Source organism: Streptopelia decaocto (genome assembly GCF_964273445.1).
Source record: "Streptopelia decaocto genome assembly, chromosome: 4".
NCBI classification, from domain to species: domain Eukaryota; kingdom Metazoa; phylum Chordata; class Aves; order Columbiformes; family Columbidae; genus Streptopelia; species Streptopelia decaocto.
In genome coordinates, this window is record NC_138658.1 from 1,724,487 (window position 1) to 1,745,125 (window position 20,639).

Below are 20,639 nucleotides of genomic sequence, written 5' to 3' on the forward strand. Positions count from 1 at the left end.
CTTCCACTACAAGAACATTCTTTGCAAAACTGCCAACGTTACTGAAAAACCCTCTAGAAAAAGCTTATTTGAAACATAGAGTTTCATTTCAGAAGCTTATTTTAAGGAAACCGACAACTTTCAGTTTTTTATATTCCTTATACAAGAGCTCTGACCACTTTCATAGTGGTGACGGGACCCGAGATGTCCCTCTACTCACACAACATAATTTAACTGTCTTGTTTTGAACCATTTTATCCCTGTGCCTTCAACAAGCATCTCTTGCCCAGGTGTTTTAAGAGCCATTATTGTTCTAACATCCGGGTTCCTAATGCCACCACACTGCCCATTGTCACTGGCCTGGCAGGTCTTTGGAGACCCTGAACACGTTTTAATCGCTGGCTACAACCTGTGCAGGCATTTGCACTCACTTAAGGCTAAAACACTCATTTCACACCCCTCTGTAAATAACAAACCAAGTGCAAGTCACAGGCTCCCATTATATTTGTTTCTAGTTCATCCTGACCTGGCCACGCGACAGCTCGGATGTCAGAAATGAGTTTATTGTTGACAGAACAAAGAAAGAGCAGCCAAGCATCAACTAAAAAACAAATAGATTGTTGTAAGACAATCACTCAATTCTTTATCGTGATGGAGGATTTGTTCAGGACTGATATTTTTCAGGAAAGATTTCTAATCCTTTCTTTCTCCTGCAACAGAAATCAATAGAAATTCCTGGGCAGTACACTTGACACACACTCAGAGAGATAATGTTGAACACTGAGCTTCTGCTCGAAGAAAGTGATACATCGAGCTGGGCAGAAATCAGTTATCTGTCTGCACAAGGAGTTTCAAGAGTTTGAATTAAGCAAAAGCGTCACAAATTTTGGGACCAAAACCAGTTAAGAAATCCAAACTGGATAACATTTTATTCAAAAAAAGTTGACTTCTACCTGAATTATTTTCCTCGCAATGGATTAACATTTCAAAATGAAAAAACCATTTTGATCAATAGTTAATAGTTCAATATGGAAATATTCTATGATATGTTGGCAATTGTAGAATTAAAGCAATTTTTAATAAAAATACCTCTTTCCTTAGAGAGTTTCAACTACTGTAACAATCCAGTGGATAAATCCCTTATGACAACTAAGCCTGGTTCAATAGTTATATATTTGTGGGCATCTTACCAATCTAAACTTATATAAATAGAATCATTAATACAATAAGCAATCTTATTTCCTGCTTCACTCTATATTTCCCCTAAGTTTGGAAAATGGTGGAAATTACGTCTCCTCGTGTTTTACCCAAGTCTCTCAGATCCAAACTTGGACAAAATGCGCCATGAAAACTCATCATATCATAAACAAGCAGAATAGTTCTTTGGTGAATATAATGCAATTAGTCAGCCAGTCTTATTTATTTACTTCATTTGAATGTGATGTGTATACGTTGCGTCAGCGACATTCTTTGGAAAGATATGATCCAACTGGGTCAAAGTCAAATACTTCTCCTAGTCTTACCGTATTCATAAAAACACCAAAGTGTCTTTGAGAAAAGTGGAGCTAAAATATTCATGGCATGGAAAAAAAGCTGGTACAGGGATTTTTCAGTTTTAATTGCGATGATACAAGGCAATCAGCTGGTTTGTCTTCTTAAAATGCAGTAGCATTTCCCCTAGAATTGGGAGAGTGAGTTGAGATATTCTTAGTTACGCGATGCACTTGCAAATCAGGTATTTGTGCGGGTGGCATTGAAAGCTGAGTGCCCAGCTAATCATGTACACCGGTGAGTATCTTACTCCAGTGATTGAACTATTTTCATTAGTTAGCAGCAAACAACAGGAAAGCAACATGAAAACCACGAGCAACAGCATCATAAAATCATCACCTTGATGTTTTAGCGCCTCTTCCAATGTACAGCAGGTACCACCCAGTGCCTGTGTGGGGATGGCTTGGAAAACGCCACTACCCTTGTTAGGAAATGCAATCTCGTTTAGTGCCTCTTTATTTATTTTGCTGAAAACCAAATTAGACTTTGACCATAAGAAGAATTAATATCTAAACTGATGGTTAATTGTTAGTTACGTTTACACCAGAACCTAACTTAAAAATAAATTCTCTTTTACAGAACTATGCCACGAGAGGGAGATTACATTGGACAAATATATATTAAATGCGGTGAAGAACTGCAGTTTCTCTCTGGCTTTTGAACACGCACAAACAGCTAGAGATACATCTCCTTTCTCTGCTCAGTTATATTGAAACATCATATGCAAACGCGACTTCACACACGTGGGTTCTTCTGCTGAAAACATGATCCCTTCAGACACAAATGGAAGGCATAATTCCTACCAATGGACATCTACGCCATCGCCAATGTAATACCTTTGTGGCTGTATCTTTTCACTTTAAATTTTAGAACAAAGTTTAATTCACAAGATGCAACAAGAAAGCAGAGGAAATACAACGCCAGGAAAATATATCCTCCTTTTTCTTACGTATGACATATCTATGAAGAGTGTGTTTTACTGTAGCTGAAGAAGATAAAACCACAACAATATTTTATCTTGTCTCTTTTGACTTCTTTTTTGCTGTGTTTATGCTTTTTGTCATATTTCAAATTATTTAGAGCCCAATAATACAAGTTCAATGGGAATCTAAGGCCCAGTACAGTCATCTACATTTGGCAGCTACTGAATAAGTAATAATTCAATGGACTTTGTACCTACATGGGCCACATACTCAGAGCAGAGCTTAGGATGAACCAAGAGACAAAACAGAGACCTGCAAGGGCATAAAATACAGCAAGTGCATTTAAAAAGAAAGAAAAATCTACAGATTGAGTATAATACGATGATTAAATCAAAACTGCAGTCACATAAAACTTGTCATGGGGCATTAGGAACACCTCATAGCTTACAAACTGTGTCAAGCTGTAATAACTAAAACATGCTGAAAGCTGTATAGTATGTGTCCGATACCAATCATGAAGGGAAACAATAAAATTTGACACAGCATCTGTCAAAAGTGCACCATGTAAAACTCTATGGGGACTGAAGAAGCTCCACCAGGCCTAGGACGACTATTGGAAAGAAATTCAAACCAAACCTTCCACAAGGTTCTCTGTTATTGGGATGTGACTTGTCTCTCTTCAGCCAGGAATGCATCTGGATGATACATAATGATACGTATAAAATACCAAGATTTTGAAAAGCGGGACATAAGTTTGGGAGCAGAGAGATAGAGCAAGAAGGGTCGTAAAATCCACCAGATGCAAAGAACTGATGTGATCTTGAGTTACAGGCTTGGCAGATGTTTCCACTTCTATTCACTAAACTTCATTTTAATTTTGTGAAACCGCTATCACGTTTGCTAATGTGAGGAGACTTTCAGCACCACAGCATGAGATCATTATTGGCATCTATGGAAAGACAAAATAACACCCTGAGAATTTTCCACAACTGTTGTTATTCCCAAACGTATCTTATATGTCATTATTTTACCCAGAATTTTGGTATGAGCTCTTTAGATTTACTTTCTGGTTTGTCTACTTTGATCCCCTCCTGTGATCTCATGTCATGTTGTATTTTTTGTTGTTCTGCTCTCCTTGTTGTGTTACATCTGCTGCTTACTTTGTTAAATCCAAAACGATTTAATGATCAAGCTAATCAAGAATAAGATACTGTTTTAAAGAAAACCATCTCCCTCATTCAGCTTTCAGCACAACTACAGGATAAGCAAAAACGTTCAATTTAATAATAGCATCATCTGAAGGACCAAAAGCATTTTGCAAACATTCATTAGCTGATGTTCCCATTTTCCCTTTGTGAGAAATTGTCCCCACCTGCCCGATCTGTCCCTACAATTCTGTGTGTTGTCTCCAGCCTGTGCTGTGAACTGCAACGCCTGTGACTCCAGGAGAGCTTCAAACAACAACTTGCGTGTAAAGACAAGACCTGAGCAAAACGTTAGCACTGGATCACTTTTGTCCGTGCGTCCCAGAGGTCACAAATTCAGGCGGTTTTGGACCGGGGTGTGGTGCAGCACCTTGGATCAATCACTAGACAGATGTCCTGGTCATCCGTCTCTTCTCCAAAGGAATACCCAGGAACTGCAGCCAGCACTTCATGGAAGGCTGACAAGAAACTATGAGGTTTCTTGGGAATTAGGGACAAGACTCCCTAATCAGAAGGTGCCATATTCTAGGTTTGTTTACTTACGGGTTGAGAATTCTTACTGCAAAGGTATTATAAGGAAATCCTGTCCCGAGGTCAGAGCGATAAAACAACCAAAGCTTCTGCTCTTTGACTGATGTTATGACCAGAACCGCTCGGTACTTAGACTTGTATAATGCAGCAGCTTCTCTACTCTTTTTTTCATTACAGACTCATATTTTCCACCCCTATCAATGCAGCCCTGGTATTTATATCCCTCCCTCTTTCACATTCAGCAGGGAACAGAGGCTGTTTTATTTGATTAACCAGCCATTCTGCAAACAGCCACAAACACCAATCAACCCCGGTGCAGCGGGAAAGCTTTAGAGCCGGGAACGGTAACAAACAACCCTCTCCTGCCATTGCGGTCCCAGCCGGGGAGTCGAGCGCTCTACCTAGATTGGGTATTTTATGCAAACTGACAGAGGTATGAAATGTGATTACGGCCTGTTTAAAATGCTTCTTAAAATACTCTATGTGGCACTTTAATCCTCTCCTCCCATAGCTTGGCTATTAAAAAGAAACTGATTTATTGTAGCCACGTTTTCAAACCGGACAACTCCGCCACCTAATTCAACTACAAAGAGACATAAACTGCTTGCTGGCAATTTAGCTAAAGAGAATAAAATAGTGGAAAAAACACAATTGTCATTACTCTTCGGCCTAAGGAAAGATTCTGCTTATTTAACAGAAGAATTTTATCTTTATTTTTAGTTGACATACTTTTAGAAAGCCAGCTTGCCTACCTGGCATACCTTGCTCAATGCTGTGCTGTTACTGCTAAATTATTAACTTGACGGCTGGGAAGTTCACTCCATCTACATTTCTTTCCAAGAAAAGCACTCAGAAAACATCTCAGAATCAGGTCAGGAAAAAACAGTAGCAGGAGGCATCTTAATATATGCTATAGAATAAACCCACGTTATTATGTTAGGCTTTCTACGGATTTTGTTGCGTGTGAAAGGTGCCAGGTGAATGGCAGACAACAAAAGGTCTTTTACCATTGTCATGTGTCCATGTCTATGCGAGCACAACACCGACACATGCCAGCCTTGTGGGCTTGAGGAACAGGACAGAGAAAACTGAACAGGTTTGAAAGCCCCTGAAATATTTAGTGGGAGTTAAAGAGACGTGTTTTCATCTCACATCCCTCCAGAGGAGGCAAGTGAATAAGGCTCAGACCTTAGTGCCGCCTGACAGCACTGGAGACTTTCTGCTAAGAAAGAAGATCCTACAGCTCAGCCTCAGGATTCTGTTGGCATGAGTATGGCTGAAGCCCCAAAAACTTAATCATCTATTCTGCCACTCTGCTTAATATGACACCAATTATTTTTGTGCAACAACTACCCAGTTTGAAGCACTACATCTGGTGCTTCGAGCTGGTCCTCTTCCTCCTCCCTTCCTCCCTAAACACAACATAACCTTCTTTTTTTTCTTCCTCAAAACACTTGGGGTTCAATACACAGGTATATTACAATAAAATACAGTTTTAGTAGAATATTCCCCGCTATGTATAGTCAGAAGACTGAGGGCAATTTTAAAAAGCAGCCAGCAACAAGAGTCTGCTCAGTCTCCAGTCTCCCAAACCAGACCCTGGAGATCTCTCTGGCTCTACAGCCTGTACCTGCATTCAAATGCATGGAGGTATTTTGAAGCACAGACCTGGGGTGTGTGTAAACATAAACCACCATTTTGGGGATGCATGGGTAAAATTTCGGGTTCCTGTTTCATATTTGAGAAATTAGCCTTTTCTGTGCTTCTCTCCCCAAACATCCCTCGCCTTTGCAGCTGATATATGGAAGGCAGAAGATCAACTTCTTTTGGTTTTAACTGAGGGAGCAACATGTAACAGAACTTCCATTTTGCTGCAAATCTCTCTGTAAAGGCACCTCCTGTTTCGCACTCTTTACTAAAGCCCGGATTTTTCTCATAAGATGGTTTGCAACAGCACCCACGAGAGCTGTTTCTGCCCCAGACCTCCCCTGTGCTAATGCATAATATACGCGCTCGTCACATAGTAAATACTCAGGAACCTTCTCCTTTCTAATGGAATGTGACAATAGCATTACTGTTAGATCCAAATATGCACAGATTAAGCTACTTGTTTGTAGGGGTGGGCTGAGCATCCTTTTGTGTTTATGCCACCCTTTCTAACAGGTGCTTCCTTAGAGAACACTTCAGCAACAAATAAAGTTCCTTCGAGCACTACCCTGGCACACTCATGCTCAGCTTTTACAATCACAGACTCAAAACGCACTATTTTTCTTCAATTATTTCTTAACTGGTTAGCTTTCTTACTCCCTGCTCCCTCCCAAAACTTCCCACCCCCCAAAAATCTCAGCTTCAGGAGAGAGATTGGAATTTCTACAATGAATCACTCACCAGTGAACGACTACTCTATTTGTGCACCAGGATGAAGGATGGGGACCCCCCCACCCCACGCTCACTCCTCCAGGGGCTCTCAGTCATCCTTCCTCTAGCTGAGAAGCCAGGACTCAGCTCTCTGCAGAATGCAATTCTACAGGATTCAAGCAAAATTAGTTCCTCAGGGTATGTTTTGCTATTTCTTATTTTTTTTTATTGCCATTTCCAGTCATGGAATATGATCTTATTTTGATAGGTACTGTACAAAATAAACTGCCGAGAAAAATCGGTTCCCAGCTTAGGCACTCCCAGCCACTCTCTAGAGAAGGAAATTGTCTGTCTATGATATCTGAGAAAGAAACTTGGACATCTAAATTAGGCACCTGAAGTTACACATGATGGGAGCACAGTTGCAGCCATGACACTGTAAGGATCTAAGTGAAGCAAAGTTTTAAGAGAGAATGACCTTTAAACAGAAGAAGGGGTCTATCTGTGGGGGTACCCCTAAATACCCAAGCTTTCAGGCAAACGAACCTCCGAAAACAAGCAGAAATCTTCAAGATTTGAAAACTGACTCTGAGATTGATGCTAATCAATTGGACAATTCAAGAGAAATATGTAGCTGGTACCACTGAAGCTGGAGAACACAAGTGATAATAAGGACCGATCGCTCAATAAAAACCTTTCCCCCCCCATATCTTTTTATATTGTATCCAACTGTTATGCACTTAAGCTCCCATGCTTGTCTTTTGAAGTTAGGCGGTAGCTCTCCTTTGAGGATGAAAGGTCAGACACAGAGAGGTTGTTTCCTGAGAGATCATCTTCTGATAGTGGTTGCGTTCATTAACTTAGCTCATCCTGGGGCACAGTTTGGTTTCACCCACATCACGTCTGTGGTGGCATTGAGATGACTATCGTGTGAGCTCCCCTCTCGCCTCTTATTTGGCTGTTATAAAATAAGCCAAATGAAGGGAAAGAGCATAAAGAAACAACAAACCAGTGCTACTCAGTTGATGGGTAGTGACTGTAGTACATCAGAGACCTAGCTGTCAAGGTTTTTGTTAGTGTAATAACAAAGGGGAGTGTTAAGGAGTTTGAAGAACAGACAAGACTGCGGTCTTGAGGGAAAACTTCGTGCCTTACAGAACAGTCCTTGCAGAAAGCAGAAAGATGCTTGCTTGAAAAAGGAGTTGTGCTGGAAGCTCACACAGATGATTTCCAAGTCAGAAATGACCATGAAGGGCCTTGAAACTCAAGACTTTTCCCCTCTTCCTCTCTAATTCTTTTTTTCAATAGAACTAAATGCGGAAAGAGCATCCTGCAAATACCAGAGAAAATTACACTGAAAACTACTGAAGCAATGGACTGGATGTTGTATGGGTAGATCATCTTATGGAAGGTAAACTGGCAAAAAAATACACACTCAAGCTTAAGCAATAGAAACCCACAGGAAAGAAAATGAAGGTAACTAGGTCAGTCGTAGGTTTCATGTTGAACTACATTAATGATCAGACATGAAAAGCCAGCAGAAGAAAACACACTAATTTTGTTTCAGATAAAAGGAGCTCAGTCTAGTGTAAGAAAAGCAGAACTGCCAGTTGTCTCCCTGGAACCACTGCCTGAATTTGTCTGGACTTGAGAATACTCAGGGATGAGCTACGGAAAGAAAAGATGATGCTCTTGGATGTAGGATGGCCCATAAAATCTGGCAAACAGATCCGGGAAATTCTCAAAATAATAGAGATGCAAGAAAGAGGGCAAGCAAAGACACGAATGGCACTGCAGCAGGACATCAGTGACATCTGAGGTCGCTAAAGTGACTGGCAGCCACATGCAGACTGACCTTTGAGCAGAAGCCAACTTGGACAGCATTTCAGCGAGAGCAAAAGGGGGAAAATACATCTGGGAGCATCTTAAGATGAAACAGGAGAAGACGAACTCAGATAAAATTTTCAGGAAACTATGGAGACAAAAGGAAGACGGCAGTAGTTGGCTTGTTCAGATGTGAGGCGAACACGTGTCTGTGTCGATCTGTTTCGCGGTACCTACGCTGACTTGGATTTTGACTTACATTTTCATTTGAATAAAGCCAAAATCTACAGAAAATAACTTTGACAGCTGTTCCACTCAAGATAAAACCTGTGCAAACTCTCTACAAAGTCAAAGTTAGACCAAACTTCAGTGTGTGCTTCGGAGTGTTCGTGAGGGAGAACAAGACTTCTTTTGAGCCTACCTTGAATTCTGAGAAAACGAGGCAGCAGGAAGAGTTTTACATTTCATTTTTAAAGCTATGCACAGAACCTTCTTCACGCTCCGTTAACTGTCACAGATCAGTTATTACACATCCAAAACACATCAAGCCCCTAAGCTAATCCAGATAACTATTAACCTCTTGATAATGCCTGGAAGTAAAACCACACTGTGTGTGGAATGTTTTTTGGTCAGGACTCTAAATTTTTCCACCACTTTTAGTTTGTTTGGGCCCTACATATGGAAAGCAAAGATACACAGGATTATAGGAAAAAAGAAATATATACATCTATCTTTCTCCAGGCTGATTATTCTTTTGGCTCATGCAAACTGACGCCAATTTATGATAAGGCTATGAGAAATATGCTTTGCAATGAAACATACTCCACTTCCCTGCCCCCATAAACTGACATGTTGGCAAGCTATTAAACGTGCTCGTGTCAGTGGATCAGGCATTCCTGCTGTCATTATTAACAGCACGTCACTGGTAAATCCGGTTCAGGTTTTATGTTGAGAAGAATACGTGAAGAATTATATGGAGACAGACCACCCATGATAATACAAAGTGAGGACAGCACGTTTGGCACCCCCAGGCACCCATCAATTCCAAGTCATGGACTGTGCTGGAGATGAATATTGCAAAATAGATAAACTGCAACTTTGTGAAGGTCTTAAGCATTCTCCCGAACCTTATGACTTGTAGACCTGACACAGAACATCTCATCTGCATCTCTTGTTTTCAGTGTCTTTTTATTGGCCAACTCCATGGTCTGAAATGTTCACAACAAAGATGTACAGACTTGCACGTGCTAACTAGGACTTTTCACAGTGCCATCAGATCAGTTGATCTGCCACCAGAATGGCAATTCCAATGGCAAATTTGTGAGTAAATCAGGATAAATAGTTAATTTAGGAGGTTTTTGGGCCATCAATAGAAATCTTCCTGCTGTTGCTACTGCTGAAAACAAACTAAGAATAACCACGTCCACTTACTAACAATTTGTTCTAGCACAGAATTGCAAATCATTCTCACCCCTTTCTTCCCAAGATAAATCACCTTAGCAAAGCTTCCTTATGGCCTATTCACAGGTAGTTTAAATGATATTATTACTGTTAGGGTGTTCTCAGGAAGGTGAAATTGCCACCCACAGTGTCCAGGGAAAGCAAAGGGGCTCAGCAGTTGCCGGCGTGTTCCCACCAGAAGTGCAAGTAGGATCACAAGAAAATCCAAGTCTCAAGGCCCAATTCCTTTCAATACCGTGTGAAAGTTGAGGAGGAAATATTCTGAGAGCCTAAGAGGAATTTCTTTTAAATACATCATCCAGAAACATTATTTCACCTGACAGTCATTCACAAGTTTCCTACCGGCTAAATATTTTGCAGATAGAGTTAAATAGAGGTTTCAAACGCATTCGGATTCTGCCTGTGCAGCCTGGGAAAGGAATTTTCCACTTTGTACTGCTGAGAAAAATGTAGACGCTGTAGGCTACGGTATCATGTTCAGAGGAACAAGGTGGGTAGGATAGGGCATTAGGCACTATTATACTCTAGGGAAGAAAGACCAGACAAGGGCACAATGGAAGTGCTTCATTATATTTTAAATGGGAATAGTTCCAAGGATAGGAAAAGCCTGTGGTGCTTGTAAAGGATTAAGCAGGGTAATGTGCTTTTTAAGAAGACATAAAGAGGTATGTAATGTGATATGTTTAAGCCTAAATGATTTTTCTTGGAGTCCTCAATGAATGTTTAAGCAGGCATGACTTAGGCCTCCGCAAATCCTCTCCGAATAAATAACTTTAGCGAAAACAGAGATTCTTTTGACAGAATAAGATGCATATTTCATAACCTATGCAAAATGGAAATCAATTTGAGATACACGAAACACTTAGGAATAATAATAATAATAAAAAAAGAAGATAAAAGTGAATATTCTCCAGAATAACCCAAGCATTTGTAGGAATACAGCTTCGTCCCCATCCATTTTGATTTGACAGAGCAGGAAGACAAGCAACTGAATGCTTTCCTACCTTCAGTTCAGACCTTCAACTGCTTTTTGTTGCCTTTTGAGAAAGGAAGAGACAATAAGTGGTAGAAAATGTCTAAAGCACTTGTGCTTTTCAGGCTCTCTTCTGTCTGAGGCATTTAAAACTCCGCTAAATCTACTCAGCTGCTTTTGAACCAGACCTCATGGTGCATAAAGCCGTTCACTACGGGTGGAGCAGCAGCACACAGAGTGATATGTATGCACCTGATTTATAAGAGCAGGACCAATAAATAACAAAACCCGAAAACTTCAAATGACACACCACCTTCCCATCTTATTTCTCTTGCCTTGCCCTGCTCCCCTGCCAGGAAAAGCAGGTCAAAGTGGCAGATTGCCTGATGCAAAATGGGGCTACACAATCATTGTCATTTGGCTGTATTGTATTTTGGCTCCCGCAGGTGCCGTTCCCCAGGACGCCGCCGGTACAGTGAGCAACGCGGTCCTGCCGAGCGCGCAGGATGATGCCGTGAGTCAATCAGTGTTTGATTCCCCTCCCTTCCCCCTGTTTATATGCACATTACTATTAAACCGCTGCTTTCCTCAAAATAGAGAGTGTCAGCTCCACTGCAACTTGCAGAATAAAAGCGAGACAAAACTAAAGGACTTTTACGATATACCAAAATTCTTTGGCAAAGCCTTTTTTTTTTTTTTTTTTTTTGCAATGGCGACTAGAAAGCCCAATTTAACCTCGTTGTTGTTAAAGAAGAACATGTCCACCACATCCATCCCTCCTGTACACCTCTCACCCACTGGCACCTCTCCTACCGCTGTTCCTTCACGGTCATTAGGCAGCCTAGTGGAAATCTCTTTCCCCGTACCCATTAGGAAGCGCTAATTAAGTCTCAGCTCCAGAAACATGTATCGGCCTCGGAGAGCTTGGACAAACTGCTGTTCAGTCGTGCTTTAGCGCTGATTAATGGTGGAAACAAAATGAAACACAGAGGGAGACCTGGTGGCTGAGCTTGTCCAGGGCGATGACCTGGTTGAGTTAATAGCTCTGATGTGGCCGGTTAAAGTCGTTCGAGACCCCAAAGAACATTACGAATCATATAAATAGGCCGAAAGGACCCATGAATTCTTTCCTCTGAAATGCTTTCATTTTTTTCAAGTATGCTACAGAGTTTATAATCCCTGCCTCTTGCCAGCTACCTTTTAAAATATTCATTTTCCTTGCCTAAAACTAGCTTTTAACATCATATTCTTCTTTCAGCTTTCTTCCTGAGCAGGCAAAATACAATCTCCCAAAGCCTACGTGTGAACAGCAACTGGCAAATAATCATTTTCTGTGTTATTTCGTCCTGTCAGGTGATAGAAAGGCAGAAATTTGTGCACGCACAGGTGGACGCGTAAGTTCATCAGAATCAGGCCTGAGCCCTTTGATATGTTAAAACTGGCTTGCTCACATGCTGCAATTTGTTTTTTCAACACTATAATTTGCAAGTGCTTGCTCCTGGGAAGCAGAGGCAGGGAAATTCAAGAACTCAGACACTGCTGGGTTTGTAGGTTTTAAGGCAGCGACTGCCATGTTTCCAGGAATGAGAAATCAAAGACTGTAATCTGGAATTACCTGCCAGCATGATCCACTGGTGGGGTTTTTTCAGCTAAAAGACATTAGTCAACACAGCTGTGTTTGACATGCTCTGGGGTTTGATTCTTCCGACACCTTTAGTATAACTTGGGAAGGCAAACGGGGAGGGCAGCTTTGCTTTATACAAAAGGCAAACCCCAGCTTTATCAGCCACTTACAAACTGAACTAAAATATCTTTTCTACAAAAAAAACCAATTTCCTCCAGCCCATAAGGCTTCAGACTGTCTTTTCCTTCTTTTTTTTTGCTTTGCTTTTTCAGCTTATGACTTTTTCTTACAGAGTTGAAAAAGTGCAGTTCCCCAGGGCCTCTCTTGCCTCTTGGTTCATGCTGTTTAGTCCTTCAGAGAGGAAAATATGATCTAGATATAGATATAGAGGGTGCATCAGTGATTTTTAAAACTCCAAAGAATCTTTGATACTTTGTGGCTCTTTTATTATCAAGAGATCACCGGCTATTTTGTGATTCTTTTCAACATACTCTTCTCTCTTTTGTGTTTGTATCCAGCGTGAAAACTCCAGAAATTACAGGTTTTACTGGCAAATGGATTTAGGTGGAGACAAAAGAAATCTCTAAACCAAGCTTAAAACAAGTGAACGCCCAACTTCATGGACATTCGCCCTAATTAATATTCACATTTTGAAGTTTAAAATAAAATCTGTAAGAGAGAATATTTCTCAGATATCGTTTAAAACTCTCAATATGAAGACACAACGGTAGGGATAAAGTCTGTATACAGTCACTCATGAACCCATTTTCACTCTCATACTGAACCCTTTCATGTGCTATTGTTGTTATAAAAGCTGCAGCTATCAATGAAAACATGGGGCACAACTATTGCAATCACAAATGTACCTACAAAAAATTAACTCCCGTTCTCAAAAGTATTTTCCCCCTGCTAAACTCAGTACAGAAGGTGGCTCTGAGACTCTTATTTATATCCAGATCATCTTTCTCTGCCTGCCTTTCTCAAAAGATACACGACTCGGAGCTACAACTGAAAGATGAGGTTTTCAGTACCAGGAGTCTACAAAACCAAGTTAATCAATGTCTTTTATTCAAAGATCTTTAAGCTTTGTGCAGTACACTGTTGTGTCTTCTGGGGTTACAAGTCCAGCGATCCTATTCCCATTTTGCATCCTGAAAAACGCGTTCATCTCTCGTCCCTATAAATCCCTTCCAGAGCAAACACTCAAGGTACTTACATTTTAAGATGTAGTTGAAAACAAGCTACATAGCTGGGAAGCCCCAATCCCCTGTGCCAATGCAACAGGTTGCAGAAATTGGTGTTGGGCACGATCATTTGGGTGCAAATGCATCTCTTACAGTTAAAAGCAACAACTACGCAAATGTGGTGTTAGAGCAGAGCATCTCCAATGGGAAAGCAAACACTCAGTCGTACCAGTACCTTTTGAATGCCTGCGGTCGACTCCACGACGTTGTTCTCCGAGCCGTTGCTGCGGTTGATCATCCGCCACATTTGGGAATACATGCTGTCCCTCTCGAAAGGATTCATCCCTTTCACTCGGACGTGCTCGTAGACCGCGGAGTCCAAGACGGTGCCGTAAGGAATATCCGTCTGCCTTGAGAGGTCCTGGAGAGACCTTGATTGTTGGGGAAGAAAAGAGACACGGGAGACTTGAAGCCACAATTTTAAGAGGAAGGAGCTGCAGGCGAGCAAAGGGCAACCTGTCAAGCCAGGTTTTTTTTTTAATATATATTTTCTTTAAAGTCAAAGTGAGACTGAAAAATCATTTTTATGGTTTAAGAAGCAAGGAGGAATATGAAGTGAAAGGAAAGGGTGGAAAAAATGAAAATGGATGAAAAGGGAGCAACAGAAGGAGGTCACATCCCACGCTATTTTCAGCAAAAGGAAGATTTCTGTTGTGGTTTCCTGAACTGCCTTTTCATCACAGTTCAAGTTATTTAGCCCCAAAAATTTGCTCTGCTTTACATACTATCTAGTCTTATCCTTTTCCCTATAAGCAAGAAAAATTAACCAGTTAAAAAAGTTTCTAAACATCCCAAACAAGGTTTTGTCAATCCTGCTTTGGACTTATAATGGTATATTAGAACTCTCTGAAGTCTCCTTACCTCTTGGCCCTTATTTTCCTGTCCTATAGAACTGGTCTCTCGTACCTTTGCTTCTTTAATGACATCCATTAAAGCTTCAAAATAACGACTGCAATATGTCTACTGCCTAAAACTTGTTACAGCTTTCGCGGCACAAATTAACTTGGTTTAAATTGGACGAACCTAGTGGATGACACCTAAGGACAAACCAAGGAGCTGAATGCTGCCTTAAATAGGCAAAAGTAAATTGTAAAAGCTCATCACAGCCATGGAAAATGCAAAGACAAATAGAGGAAACCCATCAAGTTCCAAGTTGTGTTTCTGAAACATATGTATAAACATATATATGTGTGTTTCTGAAACATGTATATATAAAGGCCAGTGAAAATGGCCCTAGAGGCAGAGAAAAGGGGAATTCCTAGGTGCTGCAGGGCTGGCACTGAAGAAAACAGTAATCGGATCTCAAAGGATATGGATGACTCTGGACACAACAGATAGCAGGAAAAGAAGAAATCAGCAGAGCTCAATAGCAAGGGTGCAGAGGTTCATTGAGTCAAAAATAAACCCTTTGAAATTCAGACATATGGGCTCAGGAAAACATTGAACGAGAGGTAAATTCTAAGCAGATAATACATAGCAAATATAAGGAAAGGATAAATTTAATTTTGAAGAGTAAATAACTAGTGTCCTTAAAACCCCCACAATCCTCTCCTCTTTCTCCAACAGGATGGCATTGCTCTTCAAGAATCTAAGCAGTAGGGAACCTGAGAAGAACCAGTACATGTATGGGATCATCAAAGATGATGAAGCTTTTCCTGAAACCAAGTGTATTAGTCTTCTACCAGAGGAATGAGACACCCTCTTTCCTAGGAATCAAAATTGGAGACTCTAGTAGACTAAGGTATCAGGAGAGTAAGTACCGTGGTTAATTTGTAATTGAAAAGTCAAACAAAACTCCAACAAACAACACCAAAAAAAACCAAACAAAAAACGCAACTAAAAAAAAGAAAACAAAACACCAAAACTAAAAAAAAACCCAACCAAAAAACAGGTCCAGATAAACACCTGTGACTTCTGAAAGGTTAAATATGAAATGGCTGAGCTGTTAGCAAAAACTCGAAACCTTATTACAGGCAGCATGTCAAAGAGGGAAGCAGTAAATATTTTATAAAAGGCCCTAGTGGTAATAGTGGGAATTAGGAAAGTAAACAACCAAGATGTTCTACTGAGGTCTAATAACTAAACTGAAATAAGGATTGATACAACCTGAAGGATCAGTCCTGGAGATTAGACATAGCCACCAGGTACGTTTCTCCAGTAAAAGCAATTCAGTCCTCTATTACACTTTGAAACAACTGAAAAAACGCAAGACTTTCTAAAGGCCATAATCTCATCAAACAATATACACAAGGTGCGAATGTGGACAGGCTACAAAGGGGGAATTTAGAAACATTTCCTCCCGACTCTGGATAGCATTAGGAAAGACAACACTCATCTGGAGTGCATGCTCTCCAAGGACCCCAAGGGTAACAAGAACAGCTTCTGCAGAACTGGTCATCATTTTGCTGGTCATCCAACATCATGGAGAGTCCTCTCAGAGCACATAAAGGAGAAGCAGCTGACCGGGAGCAATCAACATGGATTTACCAAAGATAAGTCATGCCTGACAAGTCTGGTTGCCTTTTAGAGTAAAATAACTTGGTTTGTAGACAAGACCAGAAAAATGAATATAGTCTACCTTAACTTTAGGCAAGGCTTCTAATACTGTCTCCCACAATATTCTTGTGTCCAAATTAGGTCATTAGGTCTGGCTGGGTGGGAAACCAGATGGATAAATTCCTGGATGGATATTCAGGCTCGCAGGGGAGCTGTTAATGGGTTGTATCCTACTCAGAGGTGGGTAACAAGTATCACAGAGATTAAACCTGCAACGTGTCTTTACCAAGAGCCTGGAGGAGGTGAGCAAGCGCTCTCTTGGCAGGTTTGCAGATGACATAACATTGGGGACCAGCCGCTTGTTCAAGGCCAGGCTGCTGTTCAGCTGGACCCAGAAAGGCTGGCAGGAGCGCTGTGAAATCCAGCACGGACAGATGCAAAAGCATCACTGATGAAAGGCACTGGATAAATACAAGATACTATATCCACTCATCCTGTGTCACTGCTGCCACCAATACACTTCAGTACCTCCTGCAAGTGCTCCAAACTGTCACAGGATGCATATTGTAATGTCCTATAATTGCTGCATTATTTGTCATGCATATTGCTAGAAAAGTATACAAAAAGTATTTACTGAGTCTCCAATTTCTCGTGACAACACCTAGCAAAATTGCAATCATTACTTTACAAGACACTGTATAGCCATATAATTCCTAATATAACAAGCAACAAAGCATTTTTCTGAAATACTATCACTAACTGCGATATAAATGAAATGTGTAGCTGCTGCCACAAAACAATACAGTTAGAAAGAGCACAACAGAAAAACAGCTCCTCTGTCTATCTTGTGGCTGGAAAAACAACCTTTCTATTTTCAGGAAGGCAAAGCAACACAAGCCACAAGCTGTTAGTCCAGAAGGATACGGCAATCAGGTATGGGATGCTTACTACAAACAGTCAAGAGTGCCATCACACACAAAGGCATCGCCAGCAGGGAAGTAATAAGGAGTAGAGTTATGTCAGTGCCTTCAGGAAGGCATGGTGGATCTGCCAAGTCTGGCTTTAACTCCAGCCTGCAGGTCTTCACTGCTCGGTGCGTTATCCTAAAGCACAGGACGCCTCTCCGCTGCCCTGCTCTGCCCCTTCACGCAGTTGTAGGTGCTGAGAAAATAATGGGGAGAGGACAAGAGCGAGCCAAGCGTGAGCGTGAAGTCTATGGATGTGCTAAACGCTGCTCTCAGCAGAAAACCCCCAAGCTTTGGTTCGCCTGACCCTGGGAGGAAGGAGCGAGAGAGGTTTTGCAGCCTCCGAGGTGTCCGTGTGTGTTGCTGCAAGCGGCAAAAATGGGAAAGACCCGTCACACCAGCGACCTCATCCCCCCCCGCCCCGAAACATGCCAAATAGGATCATAATATATATATGACCTCCTTCAGAAACTGTTGTTTATAACCTGCAGCTCTGCAGACTACTGGAATGACATTGACAACCGAGCAGCCAAGGTGCAGCAAAACAAAGAGAAATGACAAACCTTGAGAGAAGTAATAAAATTATTAAAACATTGAGGCTCCTTTCCAGAAGAAAGAATTTTGATAGCTACTTTGCCTCCAGACTGGTTTGCGGGTTACACATTGTTTGATGTACCTTTATTCCTGGATTAAACAACTCATTCTTTGTTCAGACAAACACATTTAGTGGAGACATAAATCCCCAGCCTGTGTCTCAGCACAGAGCCGACACACCACATCTCAACATAAGGAAAACATATTTGTCTAACCGATTAATTCCCACAGGGTATCCTTTGATGCCCAAATTCTGATACCATCATCCACACTGGATGGGAATTTAATTTTGCTCTAGTTTTACCGATCTCAGTTGAAATAGCTGCAAAGTGAAGCGCATGTCTAACGGGCAGTAATGGCATTAAAATCCCACCATTTAAACCCTTTATCTCTTTGAATTTCTAATTTTGAAGCAATAAGGTAACCAATGCTAAAAGTGTCTAAAACTAAAAAAAACAGATACAGTTGAAAAAGTTGTTATAAAAAACCTTTAAGTGTGCTTGCATATAGAAAAATTCTACTTATAGGGAAGTGACCACACAGTCAGGTCACAGTTCAGCTTATTTTTGGTTATGGCTCATGAAGCATCGTTGGGAAAAATGTTATGTGTGGTCTTTTTGGTAAGTTATTTTGTCATTGCAGTTACTGGGATAATACCAATATTATCCCATACAAATTAACTACAATATAGGGTTATTCTGAGGATGACTTTAGTCATTTGAGGATGAATTCTTAGCAGCTATTAATATATGTATTTTTCAGCACGTTTGTTTCGTTTAGTATTCTGCACCTTAAACAGGCAGCAGTTGTCAGGTCACTTTCATTTTCTGGCTTAGCACAAATTAATTGCTTTGTAATTTAAAAATTTATCTCTGCTTTCAACTCAAAGAAAATAAATCCTGTTAGGATTTGCATACGTTTCTTTCCCCAAATCATACCCTCTTCTATAAATTCAAATCCTAGACTTAGAATTGGCAACATTCTGTCCATATGTGTCAGCCAAGAGTGTTTGATAAGCGTAAAGAAAATGGAGAAAAACAAGAGGCCAGCTCCATAAAGCAATAACTAAATTCCTTTTTAGATAATTAAACACTACGAGGTCAGAGTCTTGGGCATCGAAGTACCTTTGTACACCCGGGTTACAGAGTGACTTAGGCTGGCCGTGCTGTTAGACTCGGCTCCTGCGCAGAACCATCTGCAAGAAGTAGTCGGTATATTTTAGAAAACAACCGATGTCATGGTTTACGCTCAAGTCTTTATGACTAGTTCAGCCAAAGCTTTCCAATGTCTTTTCTCTGCTTGCTAGCCAGCTTGAAGATCTGGGTGAACCACATTAAAAGAAAGGTTAAAGAACATTCTGTTTCTCAGTGTAAGGAAATATCTCCTCCAATTACTGCATTCTTGCGTAACCCTCCCTTGCAGAAAAGTTGTAGGCAGTTGTACAGAGCTGTTTAAAGCTTTGAGGACATCTGAGCTCCAAGAGAATCACAGGTTAGGAAAAAATGTTGTGAAAAGAATAACTAGGCAAAACAAAGATGACAAAGGGGATGCTTTACTGCTATGCCTCCATTATTCAGCGGCAGAGGTCTCACCTATTTATAGGGCATACGACTTACAGGGTGTAGGACATACTAATTATAAGATAGAGAATGTAGCGTGAAGTTATTTTACAAAACACACGAGACGCAGACTCTCCCCCATAACATGTACAATCTAAAGTCTTCATCAAGCTTCCACACTTGTACAAGTGGATTAGATTTAAAGTTGAAACCACCTAACACCAGCCCTTCATATGACAAGCCCTTTGACTTCCCCTCTGCCCACCTCACGCCCTCAAGATCTCAAGATTTATTTGGCATTTATCGAGAAAAAGGTGCTCTTTAATTATTATTCATTTGCATTGCGTTTGAGGCAGCGATCTAAAGATTTAAGAAACTGAAATTACGCTTTTCTATGCTGCCACAATGTTTTGCCATTTCAAATGCTGCCTTGTCTTGATTCAAATGTCATCTGCGGTGTGGGTCAAGTGTGAACAAAAGACGCATCTAGTAGCTATTTCATGACTTGCATACTCCTGGTACTGCCTGTTGGCAGAAGATGAAAAGCTGAGCTCTCAAAGGTATCACGAGTAACCATTTGCTTGGAAAAGCAGATTAACACCCACTCTTATTCTTCTTGTTCCTCTAAATTCATCCAAAAATTGTAACAACTTGAGCCAAATTAATCAGTGAAGCAGAGAACAAACGCCATCAACTTCAAGTGAGGTTACACAGCAAAGATCTACTTAGAGATTCTCTAGGGAAAGGGAACGTTTCATTAGTCATCCCTAGTCCATTGCCTAACCAAATTTTGTCTGTTTTTCTTCTCAAAATAGGCTTCTGGACACTGTGGGGCACTGACTGGGAAGAGTGGCCCAACTTTCACACCACCGAGCAAGAGAAGCTGCAAGAGCTCTGAATCCCAACTGGCTGCACATCCAAAAGCTGAAATGTGGTACCTACCACAAAGTTGCACAGAAATGAAATGTGCTGGGAGCTGCCTGATTCCTCCTGTCTTGCCTAAAAGACATCACAAGGACCATACCTTCAACAACACACTGGAATATCTGATGCTAGCTGGACATCTCAAATGAAAACCTATTAGCGACTCGTTACATCTGTACAAACCCACTGGCTTAAATTTCTCCCATTTTTCTGACTTCTGTGAAGCGGGCTGGATAGCACTGCAAGCAGAATCTGGTTTATTTTCTTTAAATACTTAAACTCATTTTCGTTCTGGCCTTCAAAGCTCCCCAAAGTACAATTTGATCCATTAAAACAACAACAACAAAAAAGAGCATCAGCTTTTTTCTTTATCGCTTATTCATGTTTCCCACTTTGCAGTAATTCAGCACGGTAAACAAACAGCCTCT

General features: G+C 40.9%; 1 protein-coding gene across 2 annotated transcripts in view; it reads right to left on the reverse strand.

Annotated features, from left to right (window-relative positions):
• The window catches only part of GRID2 (glutamate ionotropic receptor delta type subunit 2), a gene marked incomplete at both ends in the record, with an annotated part of 552,228 nt that overhangs the window by 52,973 nt on the left and 478,616 nt on the right, over window positions 1-20,639 (reverse strand). For both annotated transcript variants that reach the window (XM_082050631.1, XM_082050630.1), the window contains one exon: window positions 13,849-14,044. In XM_082050631.1, coding sequence (XP_081906757.1) covers window positions 13,849-14,044 — 196 coding nt within the window. The remainder of the gene's footprint in view (window positions 1-13,848; window positions 14,045-20,639) is intronic.